The 23101-nt window shown below is 39.3% G+C and overlaps 1 protein-coding gene and 1 long non-coding RNA gene across 4 annotated transcripts in view; both read left to right on the top strand.

The window, feature by feature from the left end:
* LOC107612192 lies at nucleotides 3447–7067 on the top strand. 2 transcript variants are annotated; one of them, XM_021109645.1, is made up of 5 exons: nucleotides 3447–4401; nucleotides 4989–5261; nucleotides 5359–5450; nucleotides 5999–6161; nucleotides 6239–6379. In XM_021109645.1, exons 1-5 carry the CDS (start codon nucleotides 3736–3738, stop codon nucleotides 6254–6256), a joined length of 1212 nt encoding a protein of 403 aa, XP_020965304.1. In that variant the 5' UTR covers nucleotides 3447–3735; the 3' UTR covers nucleotides 6257–6379. The 2 variants fall into 2 exon arrangements, with proteins under 2 accessions (XP_020965304.1, XP_016169486.1); XM_016314000.2 differs by having other exon boundaries at nucleotides 3450–4401; nucleotides 5999–7067.
* The window catches only part of LOC110265998, an 11343-nt gene continuing 772 nt past the window's right edge, over nucleotides 12531–23101 (top strand). Inside the window, exons 1-3 of one of the 2 annotated variants that reach the window (XR_002352792.1) lie at nucleotides 12531–12555; nucleotides 12629–12740; nucleotides 15749–15830. This is a non-coding gene — a long non-coding RNA (uncharacterized LOC110265998). Of the gene's footprint in view, nucleotides 12556–12628; nucleotides 12741–15748; nucleotides 15831–21432; nucleotides 21545–23101 lie in introns of those variants that run through there. The other variant, XR_002352793.1, reaches the window with a different exon arrangement.

The raw sequence follows: 23101 nt of genomic DNA, 5'->3' as shown, positions 1-23101 counted from the left end.
ATTTAGATAATTTTAAAATTTATTTATTTAATTATGTAATTTATTCTAAAATTAAAATCTAATAAAAATTACAAATTTATCTGGAGTTAAGTTTTAAAGTGGTATCTGAAGTTATATTTGAGCCTTAAAGTGGTCTCTGAAGTTAATAGTTACCCAAATTTATCCTCAAAATTACACTCTAAAACTCTTAGTAGTCTCTAAGACACTTTTCATCCATTAGAAGCCACGCTGGCACTGTAACGACTAGCTAATGTGGTAAAGAAAAATTTATTTTTTTGCAATTTGGTTTCTTTTTTGAGAATGGGAGTAAACTACCATTTCTACCCACGAAAGTTGAACACACTGACATATCTACCCATAGAAAAAGGAAATTACCATTTGTACCCATAAAACATGAGTTCCATATAATAAAATTATCCAAACACTAAAAAATCACATAAAATCCCTAAATTACCCTTATCATCATCCGCATCATCCACCCCTCCTTCCCTCCTTCCCTGTCTCACCCTCGCCTGAGCCAAACTCTGAGTTCAAAGGCACCACATCTCATTTCCTTTATCACTACCATCACTACCACCACCACTATACCTCCATCATCGTCTTCTTCATATAAAGCAACAACAACAACAACAACAATAGAAAAAGCAAAGAGAAAAAATGGTTCTTCCTCCCTTACTGAACAGCATCGACGACGATGGTGGCAGTGACACCCACCGGCGCCGTCGCCCTCTCCTCCTTCTCCGATCTCTTGCGCGCTCTCTTCCTTCCAGACCAGCGACAACGACAGCGACGGACTCAATCAATGGTGGCGACAGACGCGACGGAGCCGACAGCAGCAGGGCACGACAGCGACGACAGCTCCCCCTTCCTTCATTCCTTGGTTCTGGCTCGCATCTCCTCTTCGGGCTTCCTCAACAATGGCAACGATGATGCGATAGTGGCAGCGAGTCCCCACATTGCCAGTACGGTCTCCCTCTCCCTGCTCTTCTCTTCTTCTTCCTCGGGTGGGTGTGTGTGTGTAATGTCTCCATGTGTGAGTTTTAGAGGGAAAGGAAGTGGTGGCTGTGTGAAGAGGGTTAGGATTAGAAAGGTAGTTGGGTGAAGGGGGTGGTAGTGAGATTTGAGATTAGAAAGGGAAAGGAGGTGGTGGCTGGGTGAAGAGGGTTAGGGTTAGAAAGGTGGCTAGGTGAAGGGGAGTGGTGGTGGGATTTGAGATTAGAAAGGAAAAGGGGGTGTGGCTGGGTGAAGAGGGTTAGGGTTAGAAAGGTGGCTGGGGTGAAGGGGGTGGTGTGGTGGTGAAGATAAGGGTAATTTAGGAATTTTAGGTAATCTTTTAGTGTTTGGATAATTTTGCTGTGCGAAATCCATATTTCATGGGTACAAATGGTAATTTCCTTTTTCTATGGGTAGATATGTCAGCGTTTTCCACTTTTGTGGGTAGAAATGGTAGTTTACTCCCGAGAATGGAGAATCATGAGCAATAACGAATCCAAACCCAGTAACATTTGAGAATATTTTTCTTTCTCCAACAACGGGAGAACTTAATCACATACAGAACACTTAAAAATCAAATGCAGAACAACCCATAAGAAATAATAATGTGCAATTGAGAAGCCAAATCAAATGCAAAACACTTTAAAATGCCATAAATATCCAAATGCAAATACGAAAGTCATGTACCACTAATTTGATCTTCATTCTAATATCCAAAAAACATGTTACCTTCAAAGTTATCCATAGAAAATGTTAGAATGTCATCATATGAAGAATATTTGACAGTAGCTTCTGCCTTGAATTTTTACTTTGCTTCTAGAATAATAATATAACATGACTTCAGTTCTTCAAATGCAGGTGATTGCAGAAGTTTTAGCAACAAAAAAAAGTTTACAGAAGCCAATTTTAATTGTTATCTCACACTCACACCAACAAATTTCAACAACTCAAGAGTCTAAGCTTGACCTAAACTTGACAAGGTCTCAATAAAACAATTTGTCCCACTAGTACAAATCAACAGAATGGGATACAAACAAGAGAGAATATAAGACAAATCAAGAAAATATGACTTTCATAGAAGCAAAATCAGAAGGGGAGTCTCCTTGATGTCTTTAAGCCTTCTATTTTCAGTTCAAGCTCTTTTTCAATCCTGCATAACCCAGCCAAATTGCAGAAGAAGCTAGACAATTCAGTATTCTTCCATCGCCCCCACAGCCGCGTCCAGTCTCCAGTGGCAACAGCCGACTACGGAAGTGTTGTTGGAGCAGCAACAGTAAACCTGGCAGCTGCGTGTCGTCTCCCACTTGTTTTGTAGTGCGTGTAACACAGGAGGAAGGATCGCAGAGGAGAAACCCTCACCATCTCTGCGTCCTCTTCTTTTGCCATCACCATCATCAGGGAACAGTCTGAGACTGCCGTCACTTGAAAGTCCGGCTGGTCTTTGCAGATACGGTTATTTTGTCTATCACCGATCACCTTCCATGGTTCCACTTCAACCACAGACTCCTCTATCAACCGGTTCCATGGCAATAGCATTCAAGTCCTCCGGTGATTGAGCCTTTTTCGTTTAGTGTTGGAGACCATCTTCACTAGGATTAGGTTCGGATAGTATTGAGAGGGAGAGATTTAGTGTAATAGGATTAGGGTTTTAAAAGAGAGAAATGACTAAATTGCGAAAAAAAAAAATTCGCCACATCAGCTGTTACAATGTTAGTATGGCAAGAATCACTCTAACTCAACTTTTTGATGGACGGAAAATATCTTGCGAATTACTATGAGTCTTGAAGTGTAACTTCGAGGACAAATTTGGATAACTATTAACTTCAGAGACTACTTTGGGACTCGAATACAACTTTGGTAGTCACTCTAAGGCTTAACTCAATTTATTTGTAATTAATGAGTTAACACTCAATTTGACCTCTGAAATTTGAAGTCGGACTCAATTTGACCCTTAAAATTTTAACGGACTCAAATTGAATTCCGAAATTTATAATCGTAACTCACATTAACCCTTAAACTAATTTCCATTAACGATGTATTGATTTGGTACATTAATTTGTTGTGATTTAGATTTTTCACTAAGATTCTATGTGATCAAAATTTATTAGAGTTCCAAAATTTTAATTGTTGCTTCCAAAGTTACAAGTTATTATCATCTTCAAGAAGATGTTGTAGAACCAATCAAACTTTTAGGAAGTTTAGTAGATCTTAATCCTAAAGAATCTAAATGAAGAATCTAAATTTTAATAAGTTAACGTGCAAAATTAATATATTATTTATAAAAATCTACTTAAAAAATGAATATAAATTACGATTATAAATTTTAAGAATTGAATTGAGTTCATCATAATTTTAAGAATCAATTTAAATCCGATATCAAATTTTGGGGATGAAATTAAATATTACCTTGTAATTAACTTTAGGTTTTTTTCCCTGATTTCCTCAATGCCACACTTTACACCTTCCCCCATGTCATTTTGAGATTCGCCACACACCAATGCTGGCGTGTTCGCATTGTTATTCGCATTCGCATAGTTTAGATAAATTAAATTGCTATTAGTTACTTTACTTATAAAAGTTAAATTAAATTTGCGTTTTTCACATATGTTTTGAATTTTTACTGTCTTTCCCTTGTTAGCCATTTCTCCATGACCAACAAAACCATTGTTAGAAGAAACAGAGAAACACAGCACTACTACTACTACTACTACCACCACCACTAATTTCTTCTTCTACATTGCAATGGCGTCACTAACACCTGGCGTGCTCTCGAAGCTTCTAGAATCTTCGGGGAACAAGGAGGCTAGGGTGACCGGGGAGCACCGCCACGCGCTCCTCCAAGTGATCGAGATCGTCCCTCGTTTTTCCCACGAGGACACGTGGCAGAGCAAGGGCTACTTCCTCAAAGTCTCTGATTCCTTGCATTCTGCTTACGTCTCCGTACCTGAAAACGACGCCGAATTGATCTGGAGCGACAAGGTCCAACTCGGTCAGTTCGTTTACGTGACTCGCCTTGACTCAGCAAAACCCTCTTCCTCTATTCCCGTTGTTCATGGCTTGAATCCCCTTCCGAAACGAAGGCCCTGCGTTGGGAACCCCATTGACTTGGTTTCAAGCGAGTTGTTACACGTTGGAGCCAATGTGAATGTTGATTTTAGAAGAAGCAAGAAGGGTAGTAATGTCAACAAGAACAAGGGTTTGAGGAAGGGTGAAGAGAGTTCAAAGGGGAAGTTGAAGGGTTTGGGTTTGAGGAATAATAATGGTAACTGTGAGAAGGTAGTGGTGGAGATGAGGAGGTTGAGTTTGGATTCTTCTAGAAGAGCTTGGGATCAAAGCCCTGTTTCTAAGAATGGTTCTGGGACTCCTAGTTCGAGATTCATGCTGAAATCTGCTTCGTCTTCACCTAATGTATGTGATGTGATGTTGAAAACTGAAAAAGCTTTTAACCTTTTGATACCCTTTTCGCCTTTTCTGTTTTTCTCACACTCCATTATGGTGTTTCTCTTTTTTATGTTCCTGTGTTTTATGTAGGGTTTTATTAATGGGGAGAGTGTTTTATTTTATTTATTTTCCCCACCTGTTTTCACTTGTAGTTGAATAATTCACCGTTTTGGGTGTTTTCTATAATGTTGAATGAGGGCCCTCACTTTTTTCTTTTTTGTGATTTTGAAATGCTTTTTGGTGGCTGTTGGACCCAGCAATCAGGCTATTTTGTTGTTTTTCTATTACGCTAACCTTTGGAATGTTCATTTGAGTCAGAAATCTAGTTTGTAAAATAGTGTTTAAAACGAGTTCCATGAATGTATGATGACTGTGTCTCTCTGCAATGCATTCTTGTAGGCCCTTTACTCTGGAAGATTCTGCATCTTCTGCAATGGGTCTGGATAGAGTAAAAGTGATTTTAGTTTTAAGACAAAAATTAATTGTTGATTTTTAGGTGTATCTTTCATATATAACTTCTTTTTATCTTATGAGGTTGTATTTGCTCGCTGTAGGTGGTTCACAAGAAGCTCCCTCTTAAATTTGAGTCTCCATTAAAATCCCCAACTTTGAGTGTCTCACCACTGAAGAATAAAAATGAGAACTTGTGTCCGAAGCCGACAAGCACTCCTTCGAGTGAAAGTACACCGCGCAGTAAGAGTTCTAAGTCACCAAGTGCTGGCACTGTTAATAGCCAACTTGTTAAGGTGCCCATCAATGTCAAGAATTGGAGTGGTGTGTCTGTATCATGGGAGGATCTTCCATCTCCCATGTGTAATCTTGGGAAGGTAATAATGATCTAGATTAATATGTATGGCTTAGATTCAAATTTACATGCCATCATCTCACATGGAAAGTTTGAAATTTTTTCTGTTTCTTTTCCAGCAAGTTGTAACTCATAGAAATCTTGCTTTTGTTGCTGCTGTGAGGGCTCTTCATGAGGCATCTGCTGCAGATACTGTAATCCAATGCATGTGGTATTATTCTCTTTTGTGACTTTGGTTTATATTTCCAAGTATTTAATAACTTTGATCATTATATATTATAGTATCCTTAGATACGAGTCTATGAGTCCAGTATGTGGAAATACAGTTCGCTTGGCTTCTGCAATTTCCTGTCTTATGGATTCTAAGAAATAACGTGTTCTCTGTAGCTGATTGAACATATTTTTCTATTTGAGTATTTTGTTAGTGCATTAGAGGTAACATATGAAGTTGCAACTATTGGTTTTATATGCATAAATTTTTGTTTGGTAACATATTCCCCCTAGTTTAAAATGGAAGGTGGAGGAATGCATTTGGCATTATTTATACTTTCTATTCCTATTGTGCCTTTTGTGGTTTGTTTTATGTAATATCTTATGTAAAACGTTTTACATAGTCGTTCAATCACATCCGTTCTTTTGGACAACTATTGACGCGGTCAATATAAAAAATAGTTCTTTTTTCTAACATGACATTATGTAATTGGATGTATTTGTAATTGCATTGACATTTGGCAAATGTAATTGACTATTGTGTTTCAGCTTGTTTGCGGAACTTTGTGAGTCTACCCAGATTCTCTCTGCTGGATTACTTGTGAAGCAGTTTCTAGAGCTTCACCAGAGTTTGCAGAGAGCAACAATGGTGTTGGATTCTTTGCTCACCCCATCTCCTGAGACAAAGCAAAGCAGCCACTCTACCCTAGAGGTTCCTTTTCACAAAAATGCTACATCTTGGGTACAAGCTGCCATTGTAACCAATCTTTCTAAATTCAATCTTTTCAGAGCACAAGGAAAAGGTGAGACTTTGAATGGTGAAAAATGTCATTATGTTGTCATTGAGAATTCTTGCGAGGAAATGCCTACTGTGAATCTCGCTGTTCAGAATAACCAAAATCGTGCAACTCAGACAACTCTCTTGCCAAATTCAACTGCTAAAAGACTTCCTTCAAAGCGGAACCTGTTGGTGGCGAAGAACAAGTACACAGATAATAAGCAGTATCAAAGTAAAGAAAGCGAGATACAGGAGGCAGCAACTTTGGCAGAAAAATTGCTTGAGGCTTCTCGAGAATGGTTCTTGAAGTACTTGGAGGAATCGCTCGATGATGGATTCGGTTTGAAAAGTGAAGAAGGGAGCACTGAAATTGCATGTCTTCTTGGACAGCTGAAAAATGTGAATCACTGGTTAGATAATTCGGTTGGCGGAGATAAGGTTGATCATCGGGTAGAGAACTTAAGGAAAAGTTTGTACCGGTTTCTACTTGAACACGTTGATTCGGCAGTTGCATCAAGTTAGTAAATAGAGCACTACAAGAACTAACAGAACTAACAGAAACGGAGTACACCTTTGCTCAGCTGACTCACTGCTTTGAACAGATGACTTCACTAACAGAGTCAATAGTTTAACACCACCTTACTCAGATATTGCTATGACCATTTAAGGATCCTGAATGTTGTAGTATACTTTATTCTAACTTAATCATTGAATGAATCTTACCACTAAGTTTATACAATTTTGAGCTGTACTCGGTCATTATTAGGTTATTGTTAGAATGAATTCATGTTGAACTTCAAATTTATTGACATTTAGTACACTTGCTTCTTTCTCTATCAATGTCTTGTTTACCTTGGATATCTTTTTTCTCAATCATCTTGTACAGTTGTAATGTTGTATACAAAAGCATGCTAACCCCAAACTGGCAAGGGTAAAAAGAAAAGGCCAATACACCCATATAAAGGTGAACTAGGGGCAGATATCTCAGGTGCTTTACTTGTTCCTGTATCCCTAGACATTGTAATAGGATAGCATATGCTGTAGGTCCATTACGGAGGGTGATTTAGGAGTTTGAGACGAAAACCTTGATGAATGGATTCAAGGTGATTCTTATTAGAAACAAAAGTGATTCTTCAGTTTCTGTGGCTTGATGGCTATGCCGTACGGTCATGGGGGCTGGCCTACTCATATCTCAATGGCTATATGGAAAGGATATAGGAGGGGGGTGTCTCTTAGGCTGCATTTGGTTTTGAGAACAGGACACTAGGACATGAATACAGAGACACAAAATCGTATTTGTTAAATGAGATATAAACAGAAACATTATGTCATAAGACACTGAATTAGTATATTGTGTCTTTTATGACAGGAATGATACAGAAATATTGAATAGAGACACAATTTATTTTTTCACTTTTTCTTTTATTATCACATTCAAATTTTGAATTAGTGTATTTTGTGTCTTTTCTGACAGAAAGGATACAGAAATATTGAATAGATATATATATATATAGAAAGAGAGAGAGAGAGTATGTTGCACATGTTCCTTCTTGTCTATTGTGCTCTTTAAACTCTTAATATCAGCTCTGTTGTTTGGACTTCCAATTGTCTTGCTGCCATTACATCTTCTGTCAGCAATTCTCAATCTCAATTTAAACTTTTGGAAGGCAGCGCTTGACAGAGGTTTTGTTAGGCAATCTGCTATCTGCTCTTCAGCTGGAATATGGATTACATATAGTCTCTTCTTGGTCACATAGTCTCTGACAAAGTGGAGGTTGAGTTCGAAGTGCTTACTCTTGTGTGTGTAGGATTGGATTAGCTGAAAGTAGTACAGTACTCTAGCTGTCATAATATAGGTTTGGTTTGGTGGTGCAAGGTATCCTCATTTCACTCAACAAGTTCTGCAACCAAATGACTTCAACAAGTCCAGCAGCTATCCCTCTAAGCTTTTAACTGGACCAAGAGACAAGATTTGGTCCATAAAAGACACAAAATTCACTTGTTGACTTTCTATCATCTATATCACTTTTGGAACTTTAATCCATGCTGAAGTGTTCCTGCTAAGTACCTGAGGATTCGCTTTACCGCTTTCCAGTGGCTGTCTAACGGTTGGTGCATGAATTGCGATACTTTGTTTACTGCATAAGAGATCTCTGGCCTTGTGATTGTTGCATACTGGAATCCTCCAATAACTGATCTATATTGTGCTGGATTTTGAAATAATTCTCCTCCTTGCACTGAGAGTTTCAGACTGGATGTCATTGGAGTAAGCATTGCTTTGGCTTCTTGCATCCCTGCTTTAACTAAGAGTTCTTTGATATATTTTGTTTGGCATAGGATCATTACTTGGTCGCTGTTCCTTACTGCCTCAATTCCCTAAAAGTAGTTCATTTTTTCCAAGCCTTTTAGTGAAAATACTGCATGTAACTGGTTGACTAAGGCTGTGATTTCTGCTTGAGAGTTTTCCGTGACTAGAATGTCATCTACATATACGAGAACATAAGTTGCTGATGCAGGTGTGAATTGGTGAAGAGTGACGTGTCTGATTTGGTGTTGTCGAAGCCAAACTTTTTGAGAGTGAGTTTCAACTTGGTGACTGATGCCAGGGCATTTTGGCCAGTTTCACTGACCTTTTTTTTACTGTTTTTAGGATAGTTTCATGCATTTTCTTAGGAAATAAGCAAGTATTTGGGTAGATATTCACTTACATCTTGATTCAAGCATACATTGTGCACTTTACATGATTTCATGAGAATTTAGCATGAATTATATGATAAATTGGATGATGCATGATCCCATGATTAAGAGCAAGACTTTGATGCACTTTGTTTGATTGATTTCAGGCCAAAAGAAGAAGAGAAGAGCCACGTTAGTTAGTTACACTAACGTGGGCACTAACGTGGAAGGAAGGAAAGCCCCAACGTTAATGAGAAAAGTTAGTGGCATTAACTTTGAAGAAGGAGAGCATGGAACGATAGCAAGGAAGACCCACGTTAACAGTCACGTTAGCTACACTAACCTGAACTCTAACGAAGGGACAATAGGCACCAAGCAACATTAATGGGGAAGGTGAGCCCCAATAACGTGAACTCTAACGAAGGGACAAAAGGCACCAAGCAATATTAATGGGGAAGGTGAGCCCCAATAACGCTTGCGAAAGGGGTATATGCCAATGTTAGTGGAAAAAGAGAGTGCCACTAACGTTTGCGAAGGCTAGAAGACCCGCGTTAGTCTCCACGTTAGTTAGATTAACGTGGGAACTAACGTGGAAGGAAAGGGAGATGCCAACGTTAGTGGAAAAGGTGATCTCCACTAACGTTTGCGAAACAAAAAGACCCACGTTAGCTTCCACGTTAACTAGATTAACGTGGTAGTTAATGTGGGCAAAAGTCCCACTTGGCAGCCTGACCATGCCTTCTTCAAACAAGAATAACTTGAGCCACAAAACTCCAAATGAGGTGATTCCAGTGGCATTGGAAAGTAGGATTCCAGAGCTTTCCAAGCATATATGGCACTACATGATGGACACTAAATTTGAGGGAGAAAACCTGCCCCGAAAGTGCAAAGATGAACATGGTATCAACCTGTAGTAAGGCCAGCTGACCTCTTCACCTTCCAAGAAGTGTAACTCGAGTTGTAGAGCTCCAAATGATGCGCTTCCAAAGGCATTGGAAAGTAGACATCTAGGGATTTCCAACAATATATAATAGTATGGGGTGGACACTAAGTTTGAGCTTCAGAAACTGGTAATAATGAAGCCCTGATCGCTAGCGTTATTGGCACTCAAGTTTTCCAGTAACGCTAGCAACTATGCCAGCGACCATGTCCACTTCAAAGGAGCATAACTTGAGCTGCAGAGGTCCAATTGAGGTGATTCCAGTTGCGTTAGAAAGCTGACATTTAGAGATTTCCAAAGATATATAATACTCTATAGTGGACATAAAATTGGAGCACAAACAAGAGGTATCTTTTAAGCCCCAAAAACACCAACTGGGCAGCAAGTGCAACGTTAGCCACAATAACTTTAGCACTAACGCCACACTTGTAGCATTAGTGTGGCTAACTTTAGCACTAACTTTAGCACCTGGACCTCAACTTGACTCACTTCTCTCTCAAGTCCACTTCAAAGCTCAAGCAAGCAAGCCCACAATTGTCAACCAATCAAGACCACAAGAAGCATCTAGAATATGAATTTTTATTTAATTGTAATTTGCTTTTAAATTTCATTTTGTAATTTAGGAGAGCCTATATAAAGGCCTTAGTCTTTACATTGAAAGCATTCTGGAATGGGGGATTGAAGAGGGGTCTTCGGACTCCCTCCCCTCACACACTTTTCCTTCTCTTTCTTTTAGTTGTAATTTTCATTTATGAATGTTGAATTTTCAATTTCAGTTTAAATCTTCATCTTTACTTTTCTGCACTTTCTTTCTTTTCTATTTTTGTAGAGCAATGATCAACTAACTCTTTACATTGGGTTAGAGAGCTCTATTGTGATTCAATGGATTAAATGTAGTTCTTATTCTTCTTCTTCTTTCTTTCCTCTTGATTTTACTAGAGAGCTTTCGATCTTCATCCAATTGGGTAGTTATCTTGGAAAAGAAACTATTCATACTTGGATCTCTTCTGAACCTTGAAAGAGGAATGAAGAGATTATGCTAGAAATGCTTTCTCATGCTGGACCAAATTGGGTGTGGATGGATATGTGACTATAATCCTCTCAACACTTGATTTGGGAAATGCATGTGGTATAATCAGTGACCATACTTCATCTCTTCTCATGAGCAATTGACCAAGGAATTGGCTATTGATCAAGATTTGAGAGATTGAATTACATGGAATTGTAATTCGATCACTTAAGATTTCCAAGGAGATCAATGAGTGCATTGATTGAGGAAGAGATGAAAATGAAATTGATCCGGAGAATGCAATGTAAGACCCAAGACTTTTGAGAAGTCCTATTTTGAACTAATCTCAAGTCATATATTTATTTATATTTTTAATTTCATAAATTATCTTATTGAAGGTAATTAAAGGTAGTTTTGATTAATTAGATTTGAAATAAATTAAGGTTTTCATCCAAACTCTATAATTATGGATTACTTTCTATTTACAACTTAAAGTTCTAGAAATCCAAAAAATGGTGAGTTTGGGCTATTTAAATTAAGATTTTATCTAATTTTATAATTATTGAGTTATTTTATATATTTAAATTGTAAAGTTTGTAGTTGTGAAATAATAAGGATTTTTATATGATTTGGACTAAATAATTAATATTTTAAAATATTGATACTACTGTTTTGGAAAAACAAAGGATTTAAGTATATTATTTCTAATTATTTGATTTGGACATTTTATTGAAAATAATTTGTAAAATTGACGAGCAAATAGTATTTTCTATATACAATTAATGTTGGATTTAACTTGGGTTTCAATTATTATATTATTCCCAATTTTATTTGAAATTACCAAGTTACCCCTAACCCTAATTTTCAAAATAATAAAACCCTAACCCAGCAACCCGGTTCCCCTTTTCCCCACACCCAGTAGCCGCCGAAGATCCCCCTTTCCCCTAACTCATCAGCAAGCACCCAAGGTTTCCTTTTTATGAAAGAAAGAAAAGAAGAAAGAAAGGGGGGAGCTGGGAAAGGGAGCGCCGGTATGAGAAGAGAGAAAGGGACGGCGCCGGCGGGCGTCACTGCCGCCGCGCCGCCGTGTTGCACCGGGGAGGGTGAGAGAGCGAAGAACAGGCAAGAGAGGGAAGAGAGCTGCGCCGGGAGAAGAGAGGGAAGGGAGATCTGAGGGGAGGAGGTGCGTCGCCGGCCTGGTGCCACTGTCGCCGTCGCGTCCTGCCGTCCCTGCCACTATGAAGCCGCCGAACTAGGCTGAGGGAGAGGGAGGAAGAACGAGCGTGGAGAGCTCAGCCGCGAGAAGGGGAAGCGCGGGTCTGACCCGTCGCCGCCGATCCGTCCCGACCCAACACCATCACGAGGAAGCTGCCACCGTGGGGTATGTCGCCGTTGAGGAGCCATCGCCGCCAGATCCACGCCGCCTCTGTTCGTTGCGCCGTCACCTCTAGCCGCGCCGCCGTCCCTACGCCGTCGCAGAGCAAACAAGAGAGAGATCTGAGGCTGAGTTGGGAGTCTAACCATCGTGCCCAACCGCCGTTCGCGTCGCCGGCGCTGCCTCCGTCGGAACTGCCGTCGTAGGTGCCGCTGCCGGAGAAAGGAGCTGCATCTCCGTGACTCTGACCGCCGGGAGTGGTTCTGTGACTTCTGGGACCATCGCTGGAGCTTCTGGCCATTTCTGCTGTCGCCGAAAAACTCTGCCGGTAAGGGTTTTGAATTTGGTTTTCATTCGTTTAAAATTCTGGAAACTTTATCGTTTGCGTATGTGGGTTTCAGCCACCATTGCCGAAGTCCGGGTCGCCGCTGCCATTTGAAATGGCTGCCGGGCTGCCGCCAAGCCGGTTCGGAGACCGCCGCTGTTTCGGTTCAGCCGTTCCTTCTTCGTTCGGTAAGCGTCTCGATCTGAAAGCCCTCTCGTTACTGCTCCATTATACGTTGAGGTGTTGTAGCATTCGTTGTTATGAGAGTTAATCTCGGCTATTACATGTTGCGATTAGAGTGGTTGTGGTTGCTGAGAAAGTGGGTTGGAGCTGAGGTTTTGACTGCAGTCGATTCGGGTCAATACGAAAGGAGTCAGTTAGCGAGTTTGGGTTGTGATTTCAACGTATCGAGGTAGGGGCTTTTTATACAAACTGATTCATTTTAAAGTGAAAGTTGTTATAAATAGATATGCTGTACAAAATGTATTTCTGGTGGTTATGTGAGTCTTATGAATTGTCTGGTTTTATTTTGAATGAATATGGGTTCTTGTTTGATTGTAACAATGTCTGATTTTGATAAATTGGAGATTTCTGGATTGGTTGATTTGAATGATTTTTGATAATTTGAAAGTTGAGTTTTGTTTTATTGGAAACTGATTTAGTCTTGAACCCGTCAGAAAGGATTGATGATTGGTTTTGTTGGGACCCGAAAAGGGTGGTAAAGTCCAAGTTTTAGGGGAGATGCTGCCAAAATTTCTAGAAAATCTGAGATTTTGATTGGAATTGTTATTTTGGAAAAGAATGAATTATGCTTTGACTTAAATATTTGAGAAATAAATTATGTTTGAACTTGCCTTAGTAGGAAAATCTCTATATCTTGGATGTAATTATTAAGAAAGGAATTATGCCTTAAAAATCAATTTAAATATGAAATTTTTATGTTTTGGAAATTGATTTACGTAAACAGATTTTGGAGGGGGTTTTAATGGGTTTAAAATAAACGTGGTTTTCAATTAATCTATTTCACTTTACGACATTTAGGAAGAGCTTGAAGTATTTTCTGGAACTTTGATTTGTTAAAATTGAAACACTTCCCGAGCCCTTGGAAACAGATTTAAGAATGAAACTGAAATTGGTTTTCAGTTTAAAAATGATTTGGTTTTGGCTTAAGTTTGGTTGGTTTTGAAATTGGTGCGGAATAATTGGAAACACAATTTGGATTTTGGTTTAAACCCTATTCTATTTATTCAACTCAAGAAGTTAAAGTTTCAGAGGTTTTCAAGAAATTTAAGAAATGAGTTAGGTTATTCTCCCCTGAAGTCTTGAGACTCCGCTGAGGAATCTTACAACCAAATCTTGATATAGAAAAGAATGATTTTGAGTCTTTCAAAAAGATTTTGAACTTGGCATGGTTTTGAGAATTTTGGAAGTGTTGGAAAGATGTGGAAAGTGGCTCCGTTTTGAAAAGTGATTCTTGGCTAGCTGTGAATTGAATACGTTTGTTATTTAAAAGAAAATGGGCCAAGAATGAATTTGAAATCAGTTATTGAGCCTGATTGATTGTGGATATCATCAAGATTGATGAGTTATTGGTTGGTAGGCATAAGGGCCGGGTTCGTCCCGCTTATGCTGAGAGATTTGATAATTGACGAGATTGTTGATAAGTCGTTTGCGCCTGGCAAGGACGGTGGTTAATCCCGCTTGTCAAGGTTGCGGCGCCCGCGTAAGGACGGTGGTTAATCCCGCTTACGTGTAGATGTGAGGTCGGAGGCAAAGTATCCCACTCACATCCTTTCGGATCACAGGAGTGTGCAGGCACTAACATCCTGGACCGTGTGGCGGGCACATTCCCATGGGAATGTGTCGGGTTGGCAATTGAACCGACAATGTGATATCACAGCCAATAGGACAGGCATTCATCATTTGCATTTATGTGATATTGTTTGAGTGTGCATATTGTATTTGGTTTGCCTATGTGAATACTTATGTTAACTGCTAACTGTTATACTTGTTGTAATTGCTCTTGATTGTGCTTGAACCACATTAATTGAGATCTTTGGAAGTATTGGAAAGATGTGGAAAGTGGCTCCGTTTTGAAAAGTGATTCTTGGCTAGCTGTGATTTGACTACGTTTGTTATTTAAAAGTAAATGGGTCAAGAATGATTTTGAAATAAGGTATTGAGCCTGATTGATTGTGGATATCATAATGATTGATGAGTTATTGTTTGGTAGGCGTAAGGGCCGGGTTCGTCCCGCTTATGCTGAGAGATTTGATAATTGACGAGATTGTTGATAAGTCGTTTGCGCCTGGCAAGGACGGTGGTTAATCCCGCTTGTCGAGGTTGCGGTGCCCGCGTAAGGACGGTGGTTAATCCCGCTTACGTGTAGATGTGAGGTCGGAGGCAAAGTATCCCGCTCACATCCTTTCGGATTACAGGAGTGTGCAGGCACTGACATCCTGGACCGTGTGGCGGGCACGTTATCCCAGAGGGTTCCCATTTATACGTGATCGAAAGGCAACATTCCCATGGGAATGTGTCGGGTTGGAAATTGAACCGACAATGTGATATCACAGCCAGTAGGACAGGCATTCATCATTTGCATCTATGTGATATTGTTTGGGTGTGCATATTGTATTTGGTTTGCCTATGTGAATACTTATGTTAACTCTAACTGTTATACTTGTTGTAATTGCTCTTGATTGTGCATGAACCACATTAATTGTGATTGTGTTTGAATTGATTGGTTTGTGAAGAGTTAGTTGCTGATCTAGCTGTTTGGGCCGGGGGCCATGTTGGATTGGATGGGCTTGAGGCCGTGATTGGTATATTGAGTCCTAGTTCTGTATAAAATATCTGATTGGTTCAGCATAGACTTAATGAACCTATGCTTGGAACGTGATGATCATTTATACCACGTAGGTAACTGCTTTCATGATTGCGGTCTATGAAAAACTTTTCAGACATTTTTTTTAAGGAAAAAGGTTTTGTTTTAGAATATTTGAGAAATTTAGCAAGTCTTCAAAAAGGAATTTTCTGGATTTCGAATGTGAACCTATGGTTTTTGGAAAGACTCATAAGACAAGCAATGATCACTGAACTCTAAGAATGATCTTATCTTTACGTATCTTGTTATAGCAAATTCTATAATCCTATAGTGAGAACAAGCGAAGACGACGTTCTCACTCCCCTACAGGTTATTCCTTTTCAGGATACGGAAGACGAAGCTTCAGAAGAGTTATGTTTATTTTCTGTTTATTCGGTCTTTTGTATCACCGTAGCTATTATTTTTCCCTCACCTTTATCTTTATGAAGCTTGTAAGAGGGATAGGAAATTATGATATGTATAATTGCAAACTAGTGTTATGTATATGTATATATATATATATATCTTAAGGTTATATCTGAATTGTATGTGCATGTATGTTTAGGTTTTCACGAAAAAGAGTTATCGAAGTGTTATGCGGTTTTAAGTTTTAAACAGGCTCATATTTTAGTCTTAAATATTATATAAGTCGTGGTAATACTCGAGCTATCAGAGTGGCGCAGCTGGAAGCGTGACATTTTGATAGTTAGGGTGTTACATTTGTGGTATCAGAGCGGTCTTTCCTGTAGAGCCTGAGGAATGGACCGACTATGCTTCAATTGCATACTCTGAGCGTTTGTCATGTAATAGGTCTTGTTGAATGACGAGAATTAGAGCTTTATGCACATGACTATCTATTGATTAATGCCATTAGTCTTGCGTTGCATAATTCCTGATATTAAGTTTGGCCAGCTTAATACTAGTGAATTATGTATATGAAAGCACTGATGGGTTATCATAGATGATATACGAGTTTTGAGTAAAGTAAATCGCGGGTTTTGGAAACGTTAGAAACTATTTCTCGAGGTTACTCAGTTATGTGCTTTGGATTCTGTTGGATGTCATGTGACTTATTGTTTCTTAGCCTATTTTGATGTTCTTGTCAATTCTTTTGGGAAGCAGTTTGATGTTTTCAATCCTATTTTGCTGTTCATATGCATTCTTCTTAATTCTAAATTGCATATGCCGGTTTGAATTTCTTGGTGTATCCGTCTTTCTCTGTTTGAGCTCTTTTCTTGATTTATGTAATTTTTCGACATGATTTTGAACTTGTCTTGATGCAACGTGTCTTTTTATGTCCTTACTTCTAGTCTTTAAAAAAAAATGGTGATTCAGTTTTTCTCTTAATTGACTATATTTATAACCAATTTTCAGACTTTTATAAAATCGCTTTTGATTTGATATACACCTATCTATATAAAACTTTGAAAATTCCTTATGCAATTTAAAAACTATTTATTTCTAATACCTCACATGTTCTTTTACTGGTTTACGGAACTACACTTACTTTAAATACAATTTGACTTTTCAAAATAATTTTATTACGGTCCCTATACGTAACTCTATTTGATTACGTACTTAGGTATTTTTAAATTCTTAAAGGAAAGGCTTTTCACTTTATTTCCAGTTAGTTTTCGTTTGACAAATTGACTTTAATTTAGTATGATACATTATTTACGTAATTGTTGTTCTTTTGAAAATATTAGGTTCATACCTTTCCTCTCAAGTATGGGCTAATTCTTTAAGCTTGTGTTTCTATGGTCATGATACTTGATTTTGTTTTTAACTACTCTTTTTCTTTTATGAACACCACTAGCAGTCACAGTTTTTCTTCTCTTGTGAATTTCATGCTCCTCTAAGTCAACTTAAATTATTTCTATCTAGTGTGTTGTTTGTCCTCTGGTGCACAAAATTGTGATCTCTGGTAATGGCTCCAAAAACTTGGTGCTCTAATCTCAATTCATAATTTGTCACAACTTCGATACAACTAACCAGCAAGTGCACTGGGTCGTCCAAGTAATAAACCTTACGTGAGTAAGGGTCGATCCCACGGAGATTGTCGGCTTGAAGCAAGCTATGGTCACCTTGTAAATCTCAGTCAGGCGGATATAAAATAATTATGGAGTTTTCGAAATTAAATAATAAAAGAAGGATAGAAACACTTATGTAAATCATTGGTGAGAATTTCAGATAAGCGCATAGAGATGCTTTCGTTCCTTTGAACCTCTGCTTTCCTGCTGTCTTCATCCAATCAGTCTTACTCCTTTCTATGGCTGGCTTTATGTAAGGATGTCACCGGTACCAATGGCTACTTTCAATCCTCTCGGGAAAATGGTCCAAAAGCTCTGTCACAGCACGGCTAATCGTCTGAGGTTCTCGATCATGTTGGAATAGGATTCACCCTCCTTTTGCGTCTGTCACTACGCCCAGCAATCGCGAGTTTGAAGCTCGTCACAGTCATTCAATCCCAGAGTCCTACTCGGATAGCTTATACCACGAAGATCCCAATATCTCGGACTCGGTCCCCTGTATTAGTAATCTAAGAGATACTCATTCAATCTAAGGTAGAACGGAAGTGATTGTCAGGCACACGTTCATAGGGAATGATGATGATTGTCACGTTCATCACATTCAGGTTGAAGTGCGAATGAATATCTTAGAAGCGGAATAAGTTGAATTGAATAGAAAACAGTAGTACTTTGCATTGATCTTTGAGGAACAGCAGAGCTCCACACCTTAATCTATGGAGTGTAGAAACTCTACCGTTAAAAATACATAAGTGAGAGGTCCAGGCATGGCCAAATGGCCAGCCCCCAAAACGTGATCACAGGATCAAAATACAATCTAGGATGTCTAATACAATAGTAAAAAGTCCTATTTATAATAAACTAGCTACTAGGGTTTACAGAAGTAAGTAATTGACGCATAAATCCACTTCCGGGGCCCACTTGGTGTGTGCTTGGGCTGAGCTTGAATGTTACACGTGCAGAGGCTCTTTCTGGAGTTGAACGCCAACTTTTGTGCCATTTTGGGCGTTGAACTCCACTTTGCAACTTGTTTTGGCGCTGGACGCCAGAATTGGACAGAGAGCTGGAGTTGAACGCCAGTTTGCATCGTCTAAACTCGGCCAAAGTATGAACTATTATATATTTCTGGAAAGCCCTGAATGTCTACTTTCCAACGCAATTGGAAGCGCGCCATTTCGAGTTCTGTAGCTCCAGAAAATCCATTTTGAGTGCAGGGAGGTCAGAATCCAACAGCATCAGCAGTCCTTCTTCTACCTCTGAATCTGATTTTTGCTCAAGTCCCTCAATTTCAGCCAGAAAATACCTGAAATCACAGAAAAACACACAAACTCATAGTAAAGTCCAGAAATGTGAATTTAACATAAAAACTAATGAAAACATCCCTAAAAGTAACTAGATTCTACTAAAAACATACTAAAAACAATGCCAAAAAGCATATAAATTATTCGCTCATCATCCTCCCAATTGTCCTTCTTTAGTCAAAGGTTCTTTCTTGAAAATTCACTGTTGATTGAGTTGTTTTTCCTTACGAGTGTTGCATCATTTTGAACCAATGGAAAGCTTGTTTGGTGTCCCATGCTTCGTGGATCTTGTTTGAACTCCCTTGACTTGAGATCCTTTCTTGTTTGGTCTAATTCCCTTTTAAGTACATCTTAATACTCTTGAATATTCTTATGTGATGGCAATTTCAAGTGTATTCTTAGAGTTTTGATGTGAACTTTTGAAGCAAGTTTTGGATTCTCTTAAGAAACTTAAATCAATTCTTCTCGCTTAAAAATTGCATCCATAGCTATCCTTTAAATTGGAAAAGTTATTTTGGAGTTGACATGCATTATTTTAAATAAAGTTTTGGAACCAACTGATAAGTAAATTTTTACCTCAGGGTTTCCTTTTCTAAATAGAGTTTAACTTGTTCCATATTTGCTATAAAATTTTATACACACTTGTTTGAATTTAGACTTTGAGAGTTCTTGAACAAACGTTTGATTTTCTTACAACCCTGCCACAATATCAGTGTATACTTTTAGCTGATTGAGTACCTAAATGTCTTTCAAGATTTTCGAAAGATTGTTTTGGCCTTAACCCAATTGACTTTCAATTTTCAACCCTCACTTATTCTATCTTTTACTTGGAAACTATTTGGACAGAACGCAATTTAGTTTTTTTTTAACCATATTGCAGTTTTGATATATATTTATGTTACCCTTTTGTGAACTGCGAGTTACATACTTTTCTTTTAGCACAGGAGGTGATCTTCTTTCAGTTTTTCATTCTTTATATTAAAATGTATTATGTGAACTTGATCAAAAATTTTAAATCTTGAGACTGTCATCACTAGCTTTAGTTGACCTTCTTCTATGATTTTATACTTGTTAACTCAGCTTGATTTAATTCCAAATTACTGTCTTGCTTATCCTTTTGTGTTCCTATCAGTTGTCTCTGATTCAGGAGTCATCTTTGAGGTTGTTAAACTGAATTTCTTTCCAATACTCTTCATCGATTGTACATCCTTGTTTACTTGTAGACTCAACAATTCTTTCAGAACTCTTGCGGAGATTATCCTTGTTGTTTGTCATGCTATTTCAAAGTCTTTTACCTTTCTGAGTAAACTCGAGAATTGTTTTGATGTCACGTGCGATCTTTAGGTATAGTAATGCGATGCGTAGTTCTTTAAGGCCTGTTCGTGGGAGTTTTGTTTCTCGTGGAAGAGTCTGCGGATGTTAGGTTTGTGACCGGTTATGGAGTTGTGAAGTGATTGATGGAGTTGGGAAGTGGAAGTTTCGAAGGGGTAAGAGATCTGTGAGGAAATGTTATATCCGTTGTTTTAATACCAACTTGTCTTGTAGCCTTTTGACACATTAACTATAGCTCTGCTTTGTGAATGCCTATCTTGACTTGCACCTTATATTGTTTCTCCAAGCTTTTGTAAGATTTTGAAACCATATAACCTTTTGCATTGAGCCTATCTTGTATCCTTCACCTTACACTATACCTTACCTTTACATTTAAATCTTATGGATATCATGTATTTGAACTTATGTATATATATGTGTTAAGATCTCTTACTTTTCTAAAAGGTATTTAAGGCTATGTACTATATTATGTATTACTTTAATTTTCAAGGACGAAAATTTTTATAAGGTGGGTGGATCAGCAAGCACCCAAGGTTTCCTTTTTATGAAAGAAAGAAAAGAAGAAAGAAAGGGGGGAGCTGGGAAAGGGAGCGCCGGTATGAGAAGAGAGAAAGGGATGGCGCCGGCGGGCATCACTGCCGCCGCGCCGCCGTGTTGCTCCGGGAAGGGTGAGAGAGCGAAGAACAGGCAAGAGAGGGAAGAGAGCTGCGCCGGGAGAAGAGAGGGAAGGGAGATCTGAGGGGAGGAGGTGTGTCGCCGGCCTGGTGCCACTGTTGCCGTCGCGTCCTGCCGTCCCTGCCACTATGAAGCCGCCGAACTAGGCTGAGGGAGAGGGAGGAAGAACGAGCGTGGAGAGCTCAGCCGCGAGAAGGGGAAGCGCGGGTCTGACCTATCACCGCCGATCCGTCCTGACCCAACACCATCGCGAGGAAGCTGCCACCGTGGGGTGTGTCACCGTTGAGGAGCCGTCGCCGCCAAATCCGCCGCCGCCTCTGTTCGTTGTGCCGTCACCTCTAGCCGCGCCGCCGTCCCTACGCCGTCACAGAGCAAACAAGAGAGAGATCTGAGGCTGAGTTGGGAGTCTAACCATCGTGCCCAGCCGCCGTTCGCGTCGCCGTTCGCGTCGCCGGCGCTACCTCCGTCGGAACTGCCGTCGTAGGTGCCGCTGCCGGAGAAAGGAGCTGCGTCTCCGTGACTCTGACTGTCGGGAGTGGTTCTGTGACTTCTGGGACCATCGCTGGAGCTTCTGGCCATTTCTACTATCGCCGGAAAACTCTGCCAGTAAGGGTTTTGAATTTGGTTTTCATTCGTTTAAAATTCTTGAAACTTTATCGTTTGCGTATGTGGGTTTCAGCCACCATTGCCGAAGTCTGGGTCGCCGCTGCCATTTGAGGTGGCTGCTGGGCTGCTGCCAAGCCGGTTCGGAGACCGCCGCTGTTTCGGTTCAGCCGTTCCTTCTTCGTTTGGTAAGCGTCTCGATCTGAAAGCCCTCTAGTTACTGCTCCATTATACGTTGAGGTGTTGTAGCATTCGTTGTTATGAGAGTTAATCTCGGCTATTATATGTTGCGATTAGAGTGGTTGTGGTTACTGAGAAAGCGGGTTAGAGCTGAGGTTTTGACTGCAGTCGATTCGGGTCAATACGAAAGGAGTTAGTTAGCGAGTTTGGGTTGTGATTTCAACGTATCGAGGTAGGAGATTTTTATACAAACTGATTCATTTTAAAGTGGAAGTTCGAAATTTCTAGAAAATCTGAGATTTTGATTGGAATTGTTATTTTGGAAAAGAATAAATTATGCTTTGACTTAAATGTTTGAGAAATAAATTATGTTTGAACTTGCCTTATTAGGAAAATCTCTATATTTTTTATGTAATTATTAAGAAAGGAATTATGCCTTAAAAATCAATTTAAATATGAAATTTTTATGTTTTGGAAATTGATTTACGTAAACAGATTTTGGAGGGGATTTTAATGGGTTTAAAATAAACGTGGTTTTCAATTAATCTATTTCACTTTACGACATTTAGGAAGAGCTTGAAGTATTTTCTGGAACTTTGATTTGTTAAAATTGAAACACTTTCCGAGCCCTTGGAAACAGATTTAAGAATGAAACTGAAATTGGTTTTCAGTTTAAAAATGATTTGGTTTTGGCTTAAGTTTGGTTGGTTTTGAAATTGGTGCGGAATAATTGGAAACACGATTTGGTTTTGGGTTTAAACCCTATTCTATTTATTCAACTCAAGAAGTTAAAGTTTCGGAGGTTTTCAAGGAATTTAAGAAATGAGTTAGGTTATTCTCCCCTGAAGTCTTGAGACTCCGCTGAGGAATCTTACGACCAAATCTTGATTTAGAAATGAATGATTTTGAGTCTTTCAAAGAGATTTTGAACTTGGCATGGTTTTGAGATCTTTGGAAGTATTGGAAAGATGTGGAAAGTGGCTCCGTTTTGAAAAGTGATTCTTGGCTAGCTGTGAATTGACTACATTTGTTACTTAAAAGTAAATGGGCCAATAATGATTTTGAATTAAGATTTTGAGCCTGATTGATTGTAGATATCATCAAGATTGATGAGTTATTGTTTGGTAGGCGTAAGGGCCGGGTTCGTCCTGCTTTTGCTGAGAGATTTGATAATTGACGAGATTGTTGATAATTCGTTTGCGCCTGGCAAGGACGGTGGTTAATCCCGCTTGTCGAGGTTGCGGTGCCCGCGTAAGGACGGTGGTTAATCCCGCTTACATGTAGATGTGAGGTCAGAGGCAAAGTATCCCGCTCACATCGTTTCGGATCACAGGAGTGTGTAGGCACTGACATCCTGGACCGTGTGGCGGGCACGTTATCCCAGAGGGTTCCCATTTATACGTGATCGAAAGGCAACATTCCCATGGGAATGTGTCGGGTTGGCAATTGAACCGACAATGTGATATCACAGCCAGTAGGACAGGCATTCATCATTTGCATCTATGTGATATTGTTTGGGTGTGCATATTGTATTTGGTTTGCCTATGTGAATACTTATGTTAACT

This window comes from Arachis ipaensis, chromosome B08 (genome assembly GCF_000816755.2).
Source record: "Arachis ipaensis cultivar K30076 chromosome B08, Araip1.1, whole genome shotgun sequence".
NCBI classification, from domain to species: Eukaryota; Viridiplantae; Streptophyta; class Magnoliopsida; order Fabales; family Fabaceae; genus Arachis; species Arachis ipaensis.
Note: the sequence above shows the minus strand (reverse complement) of the source record. Positions and strands in the feature narration are given on the sequence as shown.

Coding starts and splice junctions, on each gene's coding strand:
- LOC107612192 (XM_016314000.2), top strand. CDS start 3,736: ATGGCGTCACTAACACCTGGCGTGCTCTCGAAGCTTCTAGAATCTTCG. Junction 5,262..5,358: donor CCATGTGTAATCTTGGGAAG/GTAATAATGATC, acceptor TTTCTTTTCCAG/CAAGTTGTAACTCATAGAAA. Junction 5,451..5,998: donor ACTGTAATCCAATGCATGTG/GTATTATTCTCT, acceptor ATTGTGTTTCAG/CTTGTTTGCGGAACTTTGTG.